The 21541-nt window shown below is 54.1% G+C and overlaps 3 protein-coding genes across 5 annotated transcripts in view; 1 reads left to right on the top strand and 2 right to left on the bottom strand.

Moving 5' to 3' along the window:
* The first annotated feature begins 53 nt into the window (after positions 1–53).
* NEIL1 (nei like DNA glycosylase 1) lies at positions 54–3806 on the top strand. 2 transcript variants are annotated; one of them, XM_063169441.1, is made up of 9 exons: positions 54–496; positions 600–719; positions 1209–1287; positions 1770–1869; positions 1999–2123; positions 2581–2608; positions 2893–2966; positions 3080–3317; positions 3466–3806. In XM_063169441.1, the coding sequence occupies exons 1-9, from the start codon at positions 69–71 to the stop codon at positions 3483–3485; spliced, it is 1212 nt and encodes a 403-aa protein (XP_063025511.1). In that variant the 5' UTR covers positions 54–68; the 3' UTR covers positions 3486–3806. The 2 variants fall into 2 exon arrangements, with proteins under 2 accessions (XP_063025511.1, XP_063025512.1); XM_063169442.1 differs by lacking the exon at positions 3466–3806 and having other exon boundaries at positions 69–496; positions 3063–3173.
* A 241-nt stretch (positions 3807–4047) lies between these two features.
* Positions 4048–15761, bottom strand: MAN2C1 (mannosidase alpha class 2C member 1). The gene is made up of 26 exons (XM_063169440.1): positions 15660–15761; positions 15160–15285; positions 14524–14647; positions 14233–14303; positions 13911–14088; positions 13250–13439; positions 12799–12905; positions 11528–11638; positions 11202–11294; positions 10973–11089; positions 10431–10526; positions 10014–10159; positions 9482–9605; positions 9208–9329; positions 8609–8694; positions 8006–8176; positions 7284–7366; positions 7030–7124; positions 6803–6907; positions 6490–6646; positions 6038–6181; positions 5843–5952; positions 5243–5322; positions 4972–5117; positions 4712–4815; positions 4048–4638 (listed from the first exon to the last, which is right to left on the bottom strand). Exons 1-26 carry the CDS (start codon positions 15749–15751, stop codon positions 4521–4523), a joined length of 3096 nt encoding a protein of 1031 aa, XP_063025510.1. The 5' UTR covers positions 15752–15761; the 3' UTR covers positions 4048–4520.
* A 1218-nt stretch (positions 15762–16979) lies between these two features.
* Positions 16980–21541, bottom strand: part of SIN3A (SIN3 transcription regulator family member A) — a 32813-nt gene continuing 28251 nt past the window's right edge. For both annotated transcript variants that reach the window (XM_063169444.1, XM_063169443.1), the window contains exons 17-21: positions 21181–21354; positions 20401–20493; positions 19974–20068; positions 19603–19810; positions 16980–18328 (exon numbers count right to left, since the gene is read on the bottom strand). In XM_063169444.1, coding sequence (XP_063025514.1) covers positions 18098–18328; positions 19603–19810; positions 19974–20068; positions 20401–20493; positions 21181–21354 — 801 coding nt within the window. In that variant the 3' untranslated portion in view covers positions 16980–18097. The remainder of the gene's footprint in view (positions 18329–19602; positions 19811–19973; positions 20069–20400; positions 20494–21180; positions 21355–21541) is intronic.

Genomic DNA, 21541 nt, shown 5'->3' on the forward strand with positions numbered 1-21541 from the left:
CAGCCAATGGGGGCGGGCCGTGCCCCGGCGGTGGCGGCGGGCTCGGGCCGTGCCGTGCGGCCGCCACCATGCCCGAGTGCCCGGAGCTGCACCTGGCCGGGCGCTTCATCAACGGGGCCTGCGGAGCGCTGGTGTTCGCGGGCGGCGTGGAGCGCTCGGCCGTGGGGCGCGGCCCCGAGGTGCCCTTCCGCAGCGAGGCCTACGGCATCTCGGCCGTCGCCCGGGGCAAGGAGCTGCGGCTGACGCTGAGCGCGCTGGACCCCGCCGCCGGTCCCCCCGCGCAGGACCTGGTGTTCCGCTTCGGCATGTCGGGCTCGTTCCGGCTGTGCCTCGCCGCCGAGCTGCCCCGCCATGCCCACCTGCGCTTCCTGACCCGGGAGAGCCCTCCCCGCGCCCTCTGCTTCGTGGATCCCCGGCGCTTCGGGTCCTGGCGCCTGGGGGACGCCTGGCAGCCGGAGCGCGGGCCGTGCGTGGTGTCCGAGTACCAGGCGTTCAGGTGAGCCCCCCGGGAACGCCCCCGCTCCTTTGGGGGGTTTGGCCGCTTTCCCTGTACAGACATGGCCGGGTGACTCTTCTTGATGGCCCGTGCTCGCTTGCAGGGAGAATGTGCTGAAGAACCTGGAGGACAGGGCTTTTGACAAGCCCATCTGTGAGGTGCTCTTAAACCAGAAGTATTTCAATGGAATTGGGAATTACCTGCGTGCTGAGATCCTGTACAGGTAAGGTGGGTTGAGCACCCACTACATAGTATTATATAGTTTTGGGGTTTATAGCCTAATTCATAGAAACTGTGTAAGTTCTACTAGACAATCTGCTCCTTATGAAAATTTGTTTACCACTCTTGTCTTTTACTTAAAACATGCCTCAACTCTATGCCATGCTGTAGTTGTGTGAGAAGGACTAAGTTTCCCACTCCTGAGTGTAGGAATTAAATGTAGCTAGAGTTAGAAAGAGCCATCAGGGCAAAGAACAAGGAAACTGCAGTAGAGGGGTACAGGAAGTGGGTGGGAGTTGAGGGAATGCATTTTTCCTAAAACGTGGAATTGAAATGAAATATACCAACTAGACATTGAAACCTATTGTGAAAACGTGTCCCTCAAAATAATAGATTGTTATGGACAACAGCAGCTTCTATTACTGTTGCTTACGTTGTTTTTTTTTGTTGAAGAAAAGGGGTGACAAGGACCTCCTTTGTGTAACTCTCTCAGGTTGAAGATCCCTCCCTTTGAAAAAGCTCGGACTGTGCTGGAGGCCCTGAAGGAGCAGGAGCAGGAGAGGAGGAAGAAGGTGGGGAGCACCAGGTGCTTTCACTGGCTCAGAAAGCAGCAGGTTTCCAGACAGATGCCAAAGGCAGAGGTTTGGTTGCCCGTGGCCCTTCATGAGCTTCCTGCCCTAAGGAAGTCTACAAGTGTTTTTGGGGTGGGTGGAGAGGAAGAGGAGACGGAAACAAACACCTTGAAAGCTTAAAATCCCCAAGGGGAAGGCTGCAGTAAAGCCCAAGGCTGATCTTGTGGCCTCAGGGGAGAGGAAGTGGCTATTTTAAGCCTGAGAACAAACTACACGATCTGCTGCTGGTGTTTCTGTGTGTTAGCCCTCTTTCATGGCTTTGTAGCTAAGTTGGAAGGCTACTGTGTGGAGAGCTCAGGGCTATTGTGTGTGGAGAGCTCATCCCCTGGAGGGCAAGAGATGGGGAAGAGGACGGGAGGAGAGAAGCTGAGGAAGCAGAGGCAGCTGGCAGGTGACTTCTGTGCCCTTCTCCATGCCTGCAGGATCCTTCCCTGACGCTGAGCAAGAAGGTGAAGCTGAGGCAGGAGAACCCAGATCTGCTGGAGCTGTGCCACAGCGTGCCCATGGAGGTGATCATGGCAGGTGAGGGGACGGGGCTGGCAGGGAGGGCAGGGCTTGGCATGCTCAGCATCAGGAGGTCTGGGGGGCCACCCTGACATGGTGATCACAGCTTCTGCTCTGATTCTCTCCTTTCCCTGTCTGCCCTCCCAGAGAAGCAGCTCCTGGACCCCGAGCACCCAGATAATTACTCCAACTTTAAGAACTGGCTGCAGTGTTACTTGGTGCCCGGCATGAGCTCCCTGCGGGACCGCAGTGGCAGGACCATATGGTTCCAGGTAGGAGCCTGGGAGCCCCCAAACCACTCCTCCAAGGGGACACTGGCGTGTTTTCTGCTTGCTGAGACTCCCATTGCTCTGTGTGCCTGGGGGTCTCCCTCTTTATCCAGCTCCTGGGCATGAGGGGTGACAAGGACCTCCTTTGTGGTGGACAGCCAGCTAATGGGTGGTGGGTAATCTGCAGCAGATGGAGGGAAGAGGGGGTGTTTGGGTGGTCTGACAGCCCTGTTCTTCCCTCCTGGGCCCTGTGCTTGGGGCCTTGCAGGTACAGGGAATGATGGCAGAGTCCCCAAGGCAAAGGGCAGGCAGAGCAAGCCCAACTCTCCTGTTTTCCCAGGGAAATGTGGCTGTTTCCCTGTCACTGTAGTGGCTGGAGGATGGAGAAGGGTCAGGGATTCTGCTGCTGCTGCCTGCAGAATGACTGCACCCCAGCCAATGCTCTGTGCCTTCCTTACAGGGAGAGCCTGGCCCCATGGCTCCCAAAGGTGAGTTTCCTCTCCCCTTCCTGTGGGACCCGCTCCAGGAGGGCTCCTAGGAAAGCCTGTCCTTGCTGTGCAGCACAGGGGCACAGGCAGGAGCAAAGCCACTCTCTCTGGGGTGCTGACACTCCAGGGGACAGAAGCCATTTGTCCCCAAGGCTTCTTACCAGCATCCAAACCTGCCTGGGGGCAGCTGGTTTTTCATCCTCACTCAGAGCAGCATCCCTGCAAGTGGGATGCTGTTCCAGGCCCTGCCTCACCCTCTCCTCACCCCACATCCTCTGGTGCAGGGCAGAGACCCCGCAAGGCGCCCCGCAAGAAGAGCCCGGAGCTGAAGGCAGAGCCCGAGGCACCGAGCCCCAAGGTGAGCAGCTTTGTGGCTGTGTCTGGCTGTCCTGCTGCCCCTGCCCTGTTCATGGTGATGATCCCACATGGAGTTGCCCACCTTGGTCATCTCCAGCTCTGACACTCACCCAGGTCACCCCCCGTGCCCCGAAGCAGCGCCGCAGGGCTGCAGCGAAACCCCCAAAGGAAGTGAAGGAAGAGAAGGAAGAGCAGGAGGAGAAGGAAGTGAAGGAAGAGCAGGAGGAGCAGGCTGGCAGGCCAAGGAAGGGCCGTGCCCGTGGCAGGAGGACAGTGAGTGCTGCCCCAGCCTCGCCTGAGGTGCCTCAGAGCATCAGGAGAAGCCGCCGCGCATCCGCTCGCAGGGGCACAGGTGAGCCTGGCAGTGCCTTTGTGCACCCCTGGGGGCTCTGGGAGAGCTCCCTGGTGGTCAAGGGATGGAGGGCAAGGAGAGGAGCCCATGGGGCAGAGCTGGATACCCCTTTGCCCTCTGACTCCTCATTTCCTTCTTTGTTCTCCAGGTGCAGCCCCTGCCGTGTGAGTGTCACCTGCTGCCACCTCCTGAGGGGCCAAGAGGAGCTCAGGCAGGGCCTGGCCACGGACCAGGGTTAGTGCTAGTGAAAATGGAGCTGTTCCCTGCCCCTGCTCACACTTATTTGCTGCTGTGCCATGCTGCCAGTGTGGGAGGGAGAAGCTGAGCCTGGTGATGGGGCTTTTCCTGCTGTCCACAGGCATTTCAGGGAAAAAAAGGGTCAGGTCCATGTGTTGTACTGGACTCTGACTCTTCCCTCTCCCTCCTCCCTTTCTGGCTGCTGACCAAATCACTGTTTTTAGCTGACTAATAAAGTATTTTGTGTAGAAATCACCGTGCATGCCTTTTCATGCAAAGGATAAATCCCTCTGTGCCCAGCCTCTTCTCCACAGGGGCTGGAGCAGGCTTCCCCTCCACCTCATCCCCCCAAAATAAAGGTCAGTTCAGCCTCCCCAGTGCCAGGAGTGAGGTCCTGCTCAGGCAGACACTAAAAGAGCAACTACAGCAAACACCTGGGAGGAGGCAGGTCAGTGCAGTTACCTGCAAACAGGTTAAGAAAACAGGCTGGAGCTTGTTTTTATGTAATTCTCTTGATTTTTCTTTTTTTGTGTTTCCTCTTCTGCAAGGGCAGTGCAAGGGGCAGGCAGGGGGAGAAGGGAAGGAGTGGAGTGTGTTTTTACACACTGCTGGACAAGATGAAGGCTGTGACACAGGAGTCACTGTAGAAGCTGCTGGTCCCCAAACCTCTACAGCAGAAGCAGGGGCCACCAGCCTGTCTGCACCTTTGTCCACACTTAAATGAGCTCAGAACTCACTCAAGACCACCCACTCTGGTTGGGCAGTGGGCAGCTGCCCTCCTTCCCTGAGGAGCAGGGTTGTTCAATCCCTGCTCTCCAACACTTGGGTGCAGGACAGAGGGACAGTGCCCTGCCCTGGAGCTGCTGCCTTGCACAGCTCTTGGCATGGGGAACAGCTCAGCCTGTGATTTGAGCTCCCAGGGCTGGTCCAGGTGGCTGCAGCCCCAGCAAGGGGCGATGTTTGGGGTCAGTGGCTCCAGACCAGGAGCACGGAGAGCACACGGAAGGGTGTGAAGGAAAGCCTCAGGCCCTGCTGCTCCAGGGGCAGGTGGCCCTGCGCAAGGGGACGCTCCAGGAGGTCACAGCTGGGGACAAAGCACAAGGCTGAAGGACTGATCTCCATCCCCACACACCCCCAGCCCTCCTGCCTGCACTCACAGCATCGCCTCCTTCACGGGGAGGGGGGTCTGGAGCCAGGCAGTGACTGTGCTGCCGTGGGCCTCGTAGAGACGAACCACCACAGCCTCAGGCCTGTCCTCAGCCTTGGGGGAGTTCAGACACATGAGATCAGACAGATGAGACAGGCACAGCCCCTCCAGCACAGGCTGCTGTGCCCAGCTGAGCCTGACCACCAAAGAGCAAACCCTGCTCAACGACAGCTCCTCAGCCCCTCTGCCCTCCTGTACCCCAGCACCTGCCTGCTTGACAGCCTCCAGCACGATGGCAGGTGAGCTGACAGAGAAGGCACTCCAGGCTGGGCACTGGGCACGGCTGGCTGGCACCACGTGGAGGGGGAAATTCAAGTTGTAGGCTTGCTGAATCACACCGGCCTCCTGGAAGGAGCCTGCGGCACAAGAACTCTCTGTGGTCAGTGTCTGTACACACACAGCCAGGGGCACTCTCACCCCAAGGCTCACTGGAGCAGCTGCCACCCTGCATGTCCCCACAGGGCACAGCTCTGTCACTCACCCTGGTGAGGCATCACAGCGTAGGTGAACTGGTGGTGCCCAATATCTGCTGTGGCATCAGGGGACTTGGGTGCTCTCAGCCTAAGGCAAGGTGAGGGTAGTGAGACTGGTGCCTCGGCAGCACCCAGTGTCACCCAGAACACTGTGACAACACTGCTGCTTCCCGTGCTACCCCGAGCTGGGCCCTGATGTGGAAGCAAACACAGAACAGCAAACAGACCCTGGACAGCTCTAGAAGCTAAAAAACTGGAGTGTCATCCGTGAAAATTGCAGCTCACTAAGTCAAACTGAAGTAGGGATTTTGTTTTAGCTTTGTATGCACCCTAACATTAACACTCCTATTCCTTTCCTCTCCTTAAGCCTCCCTTCCTGGTCAGCAACAGAAAAGCTACCTGCTACAAATATGAGTCTGATCTTTCCTCAATTATCTTTGAGCACGGTTCACAGGAATTAGTTCTAACTGACTAAAATAATTCCCAGAAAACAGCCACCCACCAGGCTATTTCCTTGTTATAACTGAGGTCATTTAGGAGCAGGTGTTGCCTTGATTTCCAAGGGCCCCCTCAGAAGGCAGAGTGCCCCAGCAGCCCCCCTCACTCACAGGGAGAGGCTGAGCACGTTCCTGTGGGCCGATGCTCCGTACTTGCAGTCGTTCAGCAGAGCCACCCCAAAGCCGTGCTCAGAGAGATCCAGCCACTTGTGAGCCCACACCTGAGCAGGCACAAGGGATGTTCAGCACACAGGGGGCACTGCCTGCAGCAGGAGCAGCCCCAGGAGCAGAGCAGCTCCCTCTCACCTCGAAGCGAGCCCAGTCCCAGGACGTGTTCCAGTGCGTCGGCCGCTGCAGGTGCCCAAACTGGATCTCGTAGGTGGCGTTCGTGCTCCGCACCTGCACGGGGAACTCCACCTTCAGGAACTTGTGGGCCTCCTTCCACTCCACCTAAACGTGGCAGCGGGAGGATGTCACCGTGGGGGACTGACAGGCAAACACTGCATTTCTCATGTCCTGGTGTGCAGCAGCCAGTGCACGCCAGCTACAACAAAATCACACCAGAGTCTCAACACGGATCAACTGGTGGGTCCCACCTCCACCCCTGGCCCTTGGGACCCCAGCCTTGGGCTGCTTGCTCAAGCAGGGGACTCCAGGGAAGAATACAGGGAGGGGGGATATAATTCAGGCCCAAGGTGCAGCTCCCCAGCTCCCAGCTGCACAGGGTGTCAGTGTCACACAGCAGCCACGGGCCAAACCTGGGTCAGGAAGCGGAGGTAGGGGCACATGGCATCCAGGATGATCTCCTGGGTTAAGGTGCTGCTTTTCCCCACCTGCAGGGAGAAGCTCACACTTCCCCGCAGGCCCCCAGCCAGGGTGATTTCCAGAGGCTGCAGCAGCGTGGTCACTGGCTTCCTAGAGAGAGGAAGGAAGGCAGAGATAGTCTCAGGCTGGTAGATCCAAATCCCAATGCAGCAGGCACTCACTTCTCTCTCACAGCTAGGACTGACAGGGAGGCAGGAATCTCAGGGCAAGCCCAAAATCCAAGTGCTGCATGCACTGCTCCTCTACCTGGTTTGCAAGTGATAATCCATCACATCCCAGGCATCCCAGTAGAGGGGAACATCATCAAAGAGTGCAAACTGGTTGGCATAGCAGCCATCTGGGACTGACTCTCTGAAAGAAAGTGGAACAGGGGAACAGCAGCATCAGAAAGACTGGCAGTGGAGAAAGGTGCACAGTGAGAAGTCCTGGGAGAGGTTTGAGGAGCTCAGGGCCAGGAACTGGGTGACACAGACCTCCCTGAGTCCAGCAGCTGAAGCGAGGTCAGGCGCCCCATCGTGTCCAGGCAGACAGCAATGACCCCATTCTCCATGGTAATGGAGCCATCCTCCTTGGGAAAAGGCCAGAAACAGGTGTCACACACCCCCACCTGTGGGAGCTGTGCCTCCAATGCAAATTTAACATAGATTTCTCCTCCTTTCAACCCTAACCCTGATTTCTCCTCTGACTGTGGGGAACACAGACCTGAGGAAATCTGCCTTGTGCTTACCTGTTTCCTCACTGCCACAGGCTGAGGAGGCACAAATGGCTCCTGCACCAGGGCATAGCCCATGCTGGGGACTGTCACCAGAGCTGGAAAGAAAAGAGGTTCTGTGTGACCGTGTTCACAGGGGTCTCAGGCTGAGGGAAGAGATGAGGATCTGGCTCCATGTTTCAGAAGGTTTGATTTATTATTTTATGATATATATTACATTAAAACTATACTAAAAGAATGGAAGAAAGGATTTCCTCAGAAGGCTAGCTTAGAATAGAATAAGAAGGAATGATAAGAAAGGTTTGTGGCTTGGCTCTCTGTCCAAGCCACCTGACTGTGATTGGCCATTAATTACAACCATCCAACATGAGACCAATCACAGATGCACCTGTGGCATTCCACAGCAGCAGATAATCAATGTTTACATTTTGTTCCTGAGGCCTCTCAGCTCCTCAGGAGGAAAAATCCCAAGGAAAGGAGTTCCCATAAAAGATGTCTGTGACAGTTCTGCTCCAACACTCGCCCCAGACTGAACCCTAAGTGACACCACTGCTGCCCTGCTGCTGTCATGTCAGATCTACCGCCTCCTCCCATACCCTCCTCTTCCTCATGCATACTTCAGAGCACTTTATCCCCTTTCAAGTTGTCCAAAGAACAAGCTGAACAGCCAATAAAACCCTCCCCAGGGGAGGGAAAGGCAGAGCATTTCCCTGTTAGGAACTCCAGCTCAGACATACCCAAAGTCTCTGTTCCACCTGGTCCAGGGCTGGCGATCACCTCGGTGCGTTCCCAGGCCAAGGTGTTCAACACGAGGGAGCTGTGGGTGCTGCAGGCCTGGGGCTGCAGCAGATCCCTGCACAGGCACTGCACAGCCTCCTGCTGCAGCCGAGCACCAGCCCTGCGGATCTCTGGGCAACAGAAGGGCCTCGGTTGGCTCTGAGAGAGCTTCTGGCACTCTCCGTGCAAATGTACACACACTTCATCTCCTTCCAAGCTACAATTGCTAATTATCATTAATTGTTATTATCTATTAGCGATTCAAGTGTATAATTATTCCGAACTTTGTTGTTACAAGATTACAATGAGCTGTGCCAGCTCGGCTGGAAAATTCTGGTTACCGAAGCTCCTGCAAGCACCCCTGGGCAGGCAGAAACAAACCTTGCTGGGAGCCTATCCTGGCATGCAGAAAAGGCAATAAATTGGGATGGTTCTCAATCCCCTGGCTGCTAATCTAACACCATTCCAGACATGCCTGCTGAGCTGGCCCTGGCAGCCCAGGGCTGGAGCCTCCCCAGCCCCAGCAGGCAGTGAGCGCCCTCCCAGCCAAACTCCCTGCTCACCTGTGTAGTATTGCAGGGCATCCTCAACCACCAGCTGGATGCAGCTGCCTGGCAGGACATCGTGGAACTGGTTGAGCAGCAGTAACCTAAAACAGAGAGCAGAAACCAGGGAAGGAAGTGGCACGGAGCACCGGATTTGTGCTGGCTTAGAACAAGCTCTTCTCTCAAATAAGAGCCCTGTTTGCAAGACAGACAATCTTAATAACTGTTCCTTATTCCCCCATTACCCAGCACTTGAGAGAAAAGGATTTTTTCCACAGCATCCTTTAAATCCCTTCATGTTAGGGCCCGTCAGCTGTCAGTAAACCACAACCACGGGCAGTAAGAGGTATTTGTTTTTACCCCTCAGGGCTATGAGATACCTTGTTGCACAAGCTCAAACAAGCCAGAACCGGGGAGGAAGAAGCTTTGGTAGGAAATGAAGCTTCCAGACAGCAGAGCAGTGAGGGTTTTGAGTTATCTTTCAGCAGGAGAATCAAGCAGAGCAGCAAATTCTTTCCAGGTAGGAAAGTTTATGGCAGGGGCTGTGCACACACAGTGCTCAGCACTGCGCTCTGCCCCAGCACCAGCAGTGCTCCCTCCCTCCCTCCCTCACTCACCTCCAGAGCTGCTGGAGCTGGCTGGCAGGGTACTGGAACGCTGAGTCCTGAGCCACAGCCAGGCTGCTGAGCACTTCCACGTCGTGCAGAACCCGCTCACACTCTCGATTGCCCTTCTTTATCTGGCAAGGACAGAAGGGAGATGCTCAGGAGATGGGTAGCTGGGATGGATCTCTCACACCAGCAGCAGAATCCCAGCTCCAGGGCAGCAGGGTTGGCTGCTTGCAGGTGTTGTGAGTGTGCTTGGCCCCCTTGCCTGGGATGGGACCCTCACCTGGGCCTGAGTGGTGTAGGTGCCATTGTGCAGCTCGAGGAAGAGCTCTCCCACCCAGGTGCACAGCTGGGATGATTCCTTCTCCAAGACAGAAAAGAGCTGGTCTGGAGTGGAGATCTGCACCCTGTGGGACGGACACACAGACAGTGATGAGCTGGGGAGAAGCCTGTGACATGGCTAAGGGTGCATCTGGGCTGGAAAGGTGTCAGGCCTCAAAATCTGCAGCACAACCATACCAAGTATTCCCCTCTCCCTTCTCCTACCCCTCTCCTGTGACATTCCCCAGGCACAGCTGCTGTGCTGGCCCTTCACCCCACAGCTCTCCTGAGGGCTCACAAGCAGTCCATGGCTGCCCTGTGGACCTCTTCTTACAGCTCTTGATGATGGAGAGATTCCATGCCCTGAGAATCCTTCCCAGCCTTCTGCTTGCCCATCTCCCTGCCCTTCTCCCTTTCTTTGACACTGCTGAACACCAGACCTGGCTCAGAGCAAATGCCCCTGCCAGGAGAGAGGGTGGGAGCTCTCCTCTCACCTGGGCAGCCCATCTGTGTCTCTCATTCTCTTCATCCTGTCCAGCATCTTCTGCGTGGGGCCTCCTCCTCCATCCCCAAAGCCGAAGAGGAACGCGCTGTGGTTCACACGGCCTTTGTCCTTGTTGTTCTTCACTGTTTTCAGCACCTGGAGGGATTTCTGGGCAGCTGCAATCCCCTGGCACCCAGCCCCAGCTCCCACAGCTCCATACAAGAAAGCCAGGTCAGTCTTTAGGGTGCAAAGCCCAGTTTTGCTCTTCTTCCCCAGCCCAAAGTGCCTAAATCAGGCACAGGCACATCAGGCACCCCAACAGCCTTTGTCCAACAATGCTGCCAGGTATCCTGCTCCCCTCCCCTCTCCCAGAGCCCCTCAGAGGGCTGGCACTGCCCTTCTCATGCAGGCCTGGCACCTCACTCACCTCTGCCACTCGCCCCTGCATCCCATAGGAGTCACCAGGGGGGAAATGGGTCAGGACCTGGGAACCATCAATGCCTTCCCAGAAAAAGGTGTGGTGCTGGAGGGGAGAGAAAGGAAAATGTGGTGCACAAGGGCATGCCAGAGCCTCTTCAGGGTTCAAAGTGGGCCTTCACCTTCTCTCCAGGGAGGTGCAGGATGCCCTGATGGATCAGTGCAAGGAGAGGACAAGAACAGGGGATGCCACCAGGGCAGGGGCTGGATTGCTGTCCATTGGACCTGCACACAACTCACAGCTTCCCATCTGGAAGCAGAAGGAATATCTAGGCCAGGGGCCTGGCTGGATTAGAGATTAGACATCTCTAATCATGTCCTTCCTCTCTCCTGAAGCCTGACAGGACATCCCTGCCACCAAAGCCTAGCGGCTCCTGGAAGCAGAGCCTGTGTTAGCTGAACTGAGGAGCTGTGGAACCAACAGGTCCAGCCCTGCAGAAGACTCCAGCACCCACAGTGTCCATCCCCTGAGGAGAAGGCAGCAGAGCTCACCGGGAAGGAGTTCACCAGGTTCCAGCTGAGCTTCTGCGTGAGGAAGCGCCGGATCCCAGAGCCACGCATCAGCTGGGGCAGCTGGGCCGAGTACCCAAACGTGTCTGGCAGCCAGAACTGGGGCACAGGAGCACAGGGAGAGACACACACAGGTCAGCCCAGCCCCACAAAGAGCAAGGGCTGCAAGGACACGGTGGGTGAGGAGGATGTGATGGAAAAGAACAAGTACCTCCGTGCAGATCCGGCCAAACTGCTCCTGGAAGAACCTCTGGCCCTGGAGAAACTGCCTCACCATGGACTCCCCGCTGGGCAGGTTCCCATCCTGGGGAAGGCACAGGGAGGCCATGAGGAAAGCCGGGCACAGGGAAGGAGAGATCTTGTAAGACCTCCATAGGAGCATTGTACTTTTGCCAGGCTGGACGCTTCAGACAGCTGCTGCTCCTAGGCCTGGAGACCACCACCAAGCAGACAGGCTCAGCAAAGGCTCTGCTCCCCCCTGGTGCCAGAGGGTGGCACAAGGAGGGTGTGCCAAGCCAGGCTCGCCGTGCTACTCACCATTTCCACCCAGGTGCCTCCCACAGGGATGAACTGTCCCTTGGCCGCCAAGCGCTGGATGCGCGCGTAGAGCCCGGGGTAGCAGCTCCGCACCCACTGGAACTGCTGAGCCTGCCGGGGCACAGGGGTCAGCCCCAGCTCCCCACAGCCTGCCCTGCCCCCTGCAGCACTTCTGGCTCGTCACTTGTGGCATTGCAAGCCTCTGTGAGCTCCTCAGAGAGACACATGAATGCAGCGGCTGAATTAAAGCCTTTGGAGAAATTAAGATGTATTAAGCCACATAGATACGAAGCAGAAGTGTAGGTTTAAGTGCAAGTGTAAGTTACAGTTTTAAGAAAGTAGAAATATATTTTAAGTACCTTAAGAAACTGTGTTAGCTAGTAAAGGCCCTAAGGCCTAGTTTAAAGTGCAGTAACTTAGCTCCAGACATATCAAAAACACAGCAGAACTTTGCATCTCTAGAACAGACAGAACTATATGTGTAAATAGATAGAACTATTCACATGAATAGATAATAAACTTATACATGTAAATTATAAGTAAGAAAACAGACAGCATATCTGTGTAAATAGACAATATTATATACCTAGTTTTTTAGGTAAGAGCTGACACTACTTTCATACTACTTTCGCAGATTAGAATGAAGCTTAGATTGGTTTAGAAAGAATGTTTTAGAATCATGCTTTTAGCTTAGATTGGTAGTTTTGTGTATAAGAGTCCCCGTGTATTAAAAGGAACAAGAAGAAGAAGACAAGAAGGAAGAAGAAAGAAGAAAAGAAAGAAGAAGAAAGAAGAAAAAAGAAAAGAGAAAGAAGAAAGAAGAAAGAAGAAAGAAGAAAGAAGAAAGAAGAAAGAAGAAAGAAGAAAGAAGAAAGAAGAAAGAAGAAAGAAGAAAGAAGAAAGAAGAAAGAAGAAGGAAGAAAGAAAGAAGGCCGTGGTCCCTGCTGCTGCTGTTCCTGCACGAAGCCTGGGACTTCCCTACACCAGAGAGCAGCTGTTGCAGCTCCAGCTCTTGCCTGAGACTCTATGCCAGAAAGCTTTTAGCATGGGTTTTAATACTTTAGCATGGACTTTTAACACCTTGAACTCTCTGCCTTCAAGACTGATGTATTCATGCAAGAAACAACTTTATATCCACTAACAATTGCCCTTGTCTCCTTGAAGAGCCCAGACCCCAAACAGCCTCAACCCAGTTACACCCCCCCATCTCCTTTGCTGGAGAAGCAACACGCCAGGAGCAGAGGAGAGGTGTCCAGAGGGAGATCCCTCACCTGGGAGCAGGCAAAGGTGAGCTCTGGATTGTGCTCCATCAGATGCACCACGGTGACCCAGCTCCGGGCACACTTACGGATGGTCTCCTCATAGGGCCACAGCCAGGCTGCAGGGACAGGCAGCCATGGTTATCACCTAACACAAGCTCCTCACGGAGCTGGAGCCTCTCTGAAACCCCTCCTGGGATGGGAAATCGAGGGCTGAAGCCCAACAGGTGTAAGACAGCAGGCTGTAATTCATCCCTCATCCCCAGTCCCATCAGTGTTCCAAAGGGCTCAGCCAGCCAGACCCACACTCCTCACTGCCCCAGTGACAAACCAGCAATGTGGCAGCACACAGGGCCCATTCCCTGCTCTCAAGGTGTGCCTGGAGCCCAAGGGCAGCCTGATCCCCCCTTGGGCAGCACACCCTGGCCCCCAGTGAGAGGAGAGGGAGCGCTGCTGCTCTCACCAGAGTCAATGTGGCAGTGTCCCATGGCATGGATGGTGTGCTGGCTCTCGCCGTTCCTCTGGCTGAAGATGGCTGCAGCCAGGTCCCGTGCAGCAGGGAAGGTGGAGGGGTCTGTAACATCACACACGTTGACCATCTGGTTGGCAGTGTAGAGTGCCTGGAAACTCCTCTGGTTCTCCTCCCCGAGGAGCTGGGGTTGAGAGGGATAAAAGCATGACTCTGGCCACTGTATCAGCTCAGATGTTACCTGTCTCCAGGAGAACCTGCTACCTTCTTTCAACATCTATCTCAGGCAGTCATAACAGGTAAACACCATGTCTCTGCTTCACAAACACAGCCTTTGGCCTTTTCTCACATGCCTTCCCAATCCAGGTTCCACATATGCCCATTCCAGGGGACTGTGGTAAACATAGCCTGCTTTGGAGCAGAAAGCGGATGAAAAAACACCTATGGCTTCTCTCAATTCAGTTTTCTCAAACTCTAGAATATCCTGAGTTGGAAGGGACCCACAAGGATCATCAAGCCCAGACAGTGTCAATTGTGCTAAATTGCAGAAGCAGCAAACATTTTCTCCTCCAAGGTCTCAGGCCACAGAACAGCAGCAGGAGAAGAAGCAGTGAAGCTGAGGAAAAGGTGAAAAAGGGAAGAAGAGCTCCCAGACCTGAGCCATGTCCAGCAGTATTTCCAGATCCACCAGCAGTTCATAGACATCTCTGTTGAAGACAACCAGCTCAGCCTTGCTCAGGGTAACCCTCCTGTCCGGGTCTGGAGGGGCGATCATGCTGCCCTTGCCAGCTCCAAAGAGCCCATTGCAGGCCAGCTCCACGTACAGTGTCAGGCTGTGGGGACACGAGGAAACCATCAGGGAGCAGTCACAAGCACCAGGACACAGACAGGGATGTGTGTGTGTCCTCAGCCCCTTGGCTTCCAGCAACACCAAGGTCTCCCAGCAGCAGGGGGCTCTGGCATGCCTGACCACCCACCTGTGGGGCTCTGACTCTTTCAGGCTTCTTGTCAGGATGTAGCTGGTCTTCTCACCTTCCTTGGTCAATCCCTGCACAGGGAGATGGCACATTCAGCAGAAGTCCATGACAGCAGGCTGGATGAGCAGGATAAGATACCCCAAAGTCCAGAGAGGCTGGTCCCACACACTGTGGGATAATTGTTGGCACAGGAACAGGAACAGAGCCCTGCACAAACCACGGTAGGGATTCCAAAGGTCACCCTGTGTACACAGCAGGGCACTGGCACACCCCTGATCCGTGTCTCCATACCTGGACGGGCTGGGCATCTCGCCACACCATGCCCTCCCCGTCACTCTCCCAGACGAAGTGCACTTCCCGCCCTGCCCACGCCGGGGGGATGCTCAGCTCCACCTTAAACCAGCACGTCTCCCACCTGGAAGAGAGCAGGCAGCAACCTCAGCCCACTGTGTGACCTTCTCCCGAGGGACAACACGCTCCCTCAGAGCCCTCCATGGAAAAACCAGAGTGGGGACAGCCCAGGAGTTTGATGGGATTCACACACAGGATGCTGCCTGTCCACATACACACCTGATTCAACCTGTGCCTTTCTGGAACCCCAGAGAAACCGGCAGTGGCATCTTGTCTGCCTACTGCTGGGTTAAGAATCTCCTCCCAAACTCGACAAGCAAACACATCCCCCCAAGAAGCGTCAGAGACACAACCACGGTCACAAGGAGCTATCAGCAAAAACCAGCAAGAAACCTGTGAGTTCCCTCATGAAATCTCCCTTAGGGCTTCTGAGCAGCCACCTCCAAGCACTCAGCAGGGAAGATCAACTCAAGCCATCACCAGGGAGAGCTTGTGAGCACTCACCCACACAAACACCTCTGAGACACGAGCCCCGACCCCACCAGGGGCACAGCACCACCGAAACCTGCTACTCACGTGGGCCCGAAGGATTCTCCCACTTGCGCCGGCCCGAATTGCTGCGCCACAGCCTCCTGGTACGGGATGCGCCGCGGGGTCCGGAAGCAGGACAGCGATGCCGGGGGACAGCGATCCCCGAAAAGCCTGCGGTCCGAGACGGGCACATGAACAAGATCAGTCCCGTACGGACAAGCCCAGGGACAGAGAGCTTCACAGCTCGGCTGAATCGCCCTGCCAGCACCCATCACCCTCAATAATATTAACAGATGGCTGAGGAATAAAGGGCCTGGGCGGCCAGGGGAGGGCAGGGGGCTGCGGGGCTGTGCCGTGGAGCCCCAGGACAGCGCTCTATGCCCACTAAGGAGAGTGTGGGTGTGAGATTTGTCCCCTCAGCGTGAGAACACTGAGCCCCCCGAGCCCCGCACCCACGGCCGGCAGCGCCCGGGGCAGCGTCCCCAGCCCGCGGGGACCCAGCGGAGCGCCCCGGGGGAGGCCCGGAGAGTCCCCGCGCCGCCCACCTGCCCCGCAGGTTGCAGTCGGTGAAGTAGGTGTCGGACAGGAACTTCTCCACCCGCTCCAGGGCCGTGCGCCGGTGCTTGATCGCGGCCATGGCAGCGGCCGAGCCCCCGCCCCGTCCCGCCCGGCGCAGGCGCGGCCCAGCCCGCCCGGAGCCGAGGATCGCATCGCAGAATACAAAAAGCAAGATCAAATAAAAAGAAAATTGGAAAAAAAAGAGCAAACCTCTGCTATTGTACAGGCTGGGAGCAGAGCTGGGGTGTCAGATGGAGCACCAGAGGCAGACGTCTCCCCACGGTGTGTCCCAGGGACCTGCACCAGCCCCCTTGGCTCAATGACATGCACGCATAGGACCCAGCAAGCAGCAGCAGCTGGTACTTCCAAGCTGGCCAGAAGTCTAAATCACCAAAGATTTTCCCTCCCACATCACCTTGAGCATACACCAGAATAAAAAAAGGGAGGAAGTAATAGGGGAGCGTGCATGATACCTTTGGAATGGAAGGGGACACATGAGAGCCCCTTCCTGCCTGGTTACAGCAAGGAGAAAGGACACAGGTGATTTATTGCTAGCAAAGTGTGCGTTCTATGATTCTGTGAACCTGCACAGTGAGTCCAGGGACGATGGAAGCCACTCCAGGTGTGCAGCACTGGCAGCAGGGATTTTTGCTAGGAAAGCCACCTCCGTTTGAGGAGGCACGGTGCAGTGGTGGCTGTCGCGGCTTACAAAGTCTGTGCTGACTTCTTTATTTTTAAATTCAGAATCTTCCCCCGCGTTTTAAATATCTGCCAGCGTTAAATTTCTCTGCTTAAAAAATATATATATCCCATATGTGGATTTCTGGAGTGAAATGCACCAAGCCCCCCTTCAGTCCCTCCTCCTTCCCTTGCCCACACACACACACAGCAGCTCTGTCGAGTACTGGCTTGGTATTTCCCATGATGTTTTCTCCAAGACAGAAAGGGAAAAATACATCAGCACAATCAGCCCCAGCTGAGTTGCTCAGCAACACTTCCCAAAAGCGAAGATCCTTGGAGCTGGAAGACAAGGTGGATAAAAATTACCCACCAGGAAAAAAGCCAAACATTTAAAAAAATTAAAATTATATACTCTATATTTATATTTCTTTCAGGCTGCTTATACCTCAGTTGTTTAACCCCCAAGTGCACATGCTGCTTCTGCTGTTTCCTCTTGCCAGCCTTAGAAAAGGGGTTGGATTACACCTCCCTCTTCCCCCCTCCCCTCTCCCACCCCAAAACCTGCATGCTGCAACAGTGCCTCAGACCAGGAACACGGCTGTGGGTGAGCGAGTGTCTTCCTCCAGTTAAGAACAAAGACATTATTTTTTTTATTTACAAAAAAAGGAGAAAAAAGTTTCCACACAAAAGCACTACAATGATAACTCCCTTTGGTAAAAAGTGTAATAAATGTCTCCATCGGTCTGTCTGTCGGTACTAATTCTCAAGCCACCTGGTACTATGGTACACAAGAAGCTAGTACAGTTATGCTAGCACATCAAGCATAATTCCTTTAATTAAAAAAGAAAAAAAAAACCAAAAAGAAAAAAAAAAACCAAAAAAATTGACAATTTGTACATTTATTTACAAAAAAGGAGGGGAACATGTTAAAATCGTGTTGTTCTCTGCTGTGTGTGTGTACGTACGTGTGTGTGAAAAGCTGGTGCATGGCACTAGGAGAGACTAGTAAACAAGCAGGTACAAAAAAAAAAAAACAAACAACAAAAAAAAAAAACAAAACCAAAAACCCAAAATAAAAATAAAACAGTTCCACTGGCACTAGAAAGGACAGACCGATCTGCACAGGGTGAGTCCAGCCTGGGAGGGAGGGGAGGGAGCGAGAGGAACCTGGGCTGCGCTGCCCCAGCCCGCGCCGGAGCCCGCCGGGAAAGGGGAATCCATCCGGTGGTGACCTGGGGACTTCAGGGACACATCCCAGCAGTCCAGGCACCTGGGGACTTCAGGGACACATCCCAGCAGTCCAGGCACCTGGGGACTTCAGGGACACATCCCAGCAGTCCAGGCACCTGGGGACTTCAGGGACACATCCCAGCAGTCCAGGCACCTGGGGATTTTGGGGACACATCCCAGCAGGCCGGTGGTGGAGAGCATCCTGTTCCCCTCCCTCGCCGCTCGGAGCCTCCGGGGAGTCAAAGCCTCAACGCTGCTGGTGTGTACGAGCTCGTGGTGTTTCTCTGGGATGGCTCAGTTCAGAGAAGGGTCCTTCCTGCCCACAAAGGGCCGGCAGCCCACGGCCCCGGGCAGAGATCCACGTCCCCAGCGGGACAGGCTGCACCAGCCACGCACTAGTCAAGTGGCCATGTGACGGAGATGCACAGTGAGGGGAGAAAGGCATCTCCCTCCTTCCCTGGCTGCGCGCACACACACACACATCCCCCGGGCTCTTCCTCGCCCCGGGGCACTCCTAGGGTGTCTTGAATATCGTGCCGTATTTGACGCGGTACTTGTTGATGCTGACAAAGTGCAGGGTCTCTGTGTCACAGGTGGTGGTGCAGGGCACCAAGCCCTCCAAGCCTTCACCCATGAGCCACTTGTTTGTCTCGGCTGCCATTTCGCGGGGCACGTGCTCCTTGGTCCATTTGTCCACCCAGGCCTGGAACCGCTGGTGCAGCCGCTTGCTCACCCTTTCGTGGGACTGCAGAGACAGGGAGAGGTGTTAGGAAAAGGCAGCTCTGGCCCCCAAACTCCAGATTACACCAAGCCTGGCTACTGGGTGACACAGGCAAGGGGATCAAACACACAGGGAATTTGTAATGCAGGCACTGGACTAGCAACAGAGGGAAAGCTCTGATGAAGGCTCGCCCAGTCTCCTCTCCAAGCAAATACGTGGTAAAATGAGGTCAGAAATATAGTGAGTCCCTTCTGCATTACCTTCCTCTGCTAGCACCCAGGACCAGGCAATCCTGCTCTTTCCAGCCCTCAGAGTCTGTCCAGAGCCCCTCAAGAGGGCCACAGACCCAGGAAACAACAAGTTCAACATGTGTTACACATACTGGGGACACAATTGCTACAGAGAATTAAGACCCAGGCCAGGTCTAACAGGCTCAAGAAGCTCTGACTTAACAGAAACATCAGGAGAGGAAGAAGTGTGCACTTTTTTGGGTAAGAGCATCTGCCTAAGGAATGTAAAATGCAGGACAGATGGTATAAAGCCATGGCTACAGTCACAATTAAAAACAGCCAATATAATTAAACCTCCAGATTAAAACTTACAGATTTTATTATTTGTTTGTTCTTCTCCCAGAGACTGAACTGCTTTGGGGTGTTAACTGCTAAATCCAATAGATTTGTTTCCAAAATCCAATGTAGCTTCTACAGCTCCCTCAGTTTATTCCAGTAACCGAGGGATAAGCTGCACACTACATATTTAACACTTCAAGAACTTATGCTCAGATTCTCTGTAAAGAGCACTGGCACACAGTATCCTGCTTATAAGCTTACATTTCCTTGAGGTTCGTGCCAGTTGAATGAGATAGATGGAATTCAATCAAAATCCTCAGTATCAGCATGTATCAGTATCACTATGCTGCAATAAAATGCTCTCATCTGATGTGGATGCAAAGTTTAAGATAATTACTTTACAACTAATGAACTAAAGCCACTACCTGTATCTCATCAGCAAGAAACATGGTAAACAGTTGTTTTATAAACCTAAATACATGACAGAAGTGGATGGAAATATTCCCATAAGATGAAAAAAGGAGAGTGTCAAAGCATTCAGATGACCAGATCAGTTTCCTCCAGTGCAATCCTCCAAAATTTCACCCATCTGGAGTCACAGGCTGTTTTCATTTTGGACAAACCCAAACCTTTACAGCTTCCCAAACAGCTGGAAAGGCAATGCCTCCTCCCTTCCCCTGGGTCCCAGGAAACACCAGCAGCCCACCCCGTTCTCTGGCTGGCTCCTACCTGCTGAGCTCGCAGCAGCGCAGTCCTCCTGTACATGTAATCCTCTGATTTGATCACGTACACCATCTTATAGGAATTCAGCTTGAATTTACACTCCATCTTGTCCAGGGTCTCTATGTTCTCCACAGACTTCTTACTGTTTCCCTCCTTCCCTTCCTTCTCCTGCTGCTCCCGACCACGCTGACACTTGCGGATCCGCCTCAGATTCCTGCAAACCAGAGAACCCCTCTTGGGATCAGCACTCACCCACCCCTGGGTGTAAGCTGAGCTTAGGCCAGGCTGGACAGGGTCCATGGGAGGTGTGTGCACATGGCAGGGGGTGGAATGAGAGGAGCTCCAAGGGCCTTTCCCAGCACAGGCTGGCCACTCACCTGGGCAGGAAGACGGGTTTCTGGGCCAGGTGCTCGCGGAGCTCGGGGGAGGTAGAGTCGGAGTTGACGTACCGCTCCACGTAGTCAGACCAGCGCTGGAAGCAAGCACAGAGCACACATCAGCCACTGCCCTCCCACCAAACAACTGCAGGGCTTGAGGAGGCTAAGCTGAAAGTCAGAACACAATATGCCTTCTGAAGGCTCTGTGCACCTTATGCCCAAAAAGGCACGTACAATGGTTCTTTATGTGGCTTTGAGTATTTTCTAATATGAAATAAACCAAGAAGGACTTGCTTGCTCACATCAATGGAAGCTTTAAGGCACATCCTTGATGTTTCTTTGTCTTGTGCTAATGGACCACACCATCACTCAGCTGGACACTCAACCTTGACCATCACAGTCAGCTCTCTGGACAAGCTGCCCTTACCTCTGCTTCCACAGGGTCATCCGAGTTTTCCTCTTCTGTGTCCAGCAGCTCAATGGTTAACTGAACTTGACCTCTGCTCTGAATGAACATCAGCTAAAAAGAAAAAGCAGAAGGAACTTCAGCAAGAGGAGGTATGAAATAGAAACAGACACCTTCACTTCTTACTGGGGCAAAGGGACAATGAAGCAAGTTGGCAGTTTTGGGGGCTTCTTGGCCTCTCAAATTAAGTTTGTGGGCACAGGAAGAGATATTATACACTCAGGCTTTTATCCAAAGTACTTCTCTGGCTCAGAAAGGGCCTGACCACTTCCTGCCTCTTCAGCAAAGGAAGTATGGATTTGATTAGCACGGGTTTATTAGCAATGTATGCAGGCAGCAGTGATTTAATGCCCAGTGAGTAGTGGCAGATCTCCCAACAGTCGACAAAACTGAGACACCAGAGAAACAGGAGAGTTTGAGCTAACAAATCAAAGCAGGGGCAGCCAAGCAGTCAGTATGATACAGCCCAAAGCTGCTGTAAAGCACAGGGGATATTCATTGCTGTTCCAGGAAATATATTCCTCCTTGAAACTTCATGTCTGAGGGGCCCTTACAGAAGCATTAACCTATGTTCCAAAAGCTGGCTGCACGTGCGCTGGTTTTGGCTGGGACGGAGTTAATTTTCTTCATTTTTGGGTGCCGAAACAAGGCTCTTTTTCAAAAGACCAGTGTCTCTGCCTCCTTCAAAGGCACCCCCTCAGCTCCTATTGGTTTTGCACTGCATGCAGAGCCTGGCTTTACCTTGAAGCAGTTCTCCTCGGACATGAGCTGCTCGGCTTTGCGCTGGTAGGCGGCCTCCAGGAGCGTGCGGGAGGACTGGGACGCCAGGAGCCCTCCGGTGGCCCCGTTGCTGTTCTCTGACAGGTACAGGTCTGTCACCTGCACACAGATCTCATCGCTCACGATGTGCTGCAGCTGCAAGCAGGAGCAACAGGGACAAGGGGTTTGTCAGGGAGGCTGCTACACCCCCGTCAGAATAGAATAAAGTAAGGGCGCGACAATGGGATTGAGCTCAAGCAAAAAAAAAAAAAAATCCCTTAGCTTCTTCCACTTGCAGATGATCTCTGCTGCTATGTGAAAAGCTTACAAGATCTTTAGAAAA

This window comes from Melospiza melodia, chromosome 15 (assembly GCF_035770615.1).
Source record: "Melospiza melodia melodia isolate bMelMel2 chromosome 15, bMelMel2.pri, whole genome shotgun sequence".
NCBI lineage: Eukaryota > Metazoa > Chordata > Aves > Passeriformes > Passerellidae > Melospiza > Melospiza melodia.

Coding starts and splice junctions, on each gene's coding strand:
- MAN2C1 (XM_063169440.1), bottom strand. CDS start 15,751: ATGGCCGCGATCAAGCACCGGCGCACGGCCCTGGAGCGGGTGGAGAAG. Junction 8,177..8,608: donor TGCCCTGCAATACTACACAG/GTGAGCAGGGAG, acceptor TCTGTTGCCCAG/AGATCCGCAGGGCTGGTGCT. Junction 6,182..6,489: donor ACCTCCGCTTCCTGACCCAG/GTTTGGCCCGTG, acceptor TGCCACGTTTAG/GTGGAGTGGAAGGAGGCCCA.
- NEIL1 (XM_063169441.1), top strand. CDS start 69: ATGCCCGAGTGCCCGGAGCTGCACCTGGCCGGGCGCTTCATCAACGGG. Junction 2,124..2,580: donor GCAGGACCATATGGTTCCAG/GTAGGAGCCTGG, acceptor CCTTCCTTACAG/GGAGAGCCTGGCCCCATGGC. Junction 2,609..2,892: donor TGGCCCCATGGCTCCCAAAG/GTGAGTTTCCTC, acceptor CCTCTGGTGCAG/GGCAGAGACCCCGCAAGGCG.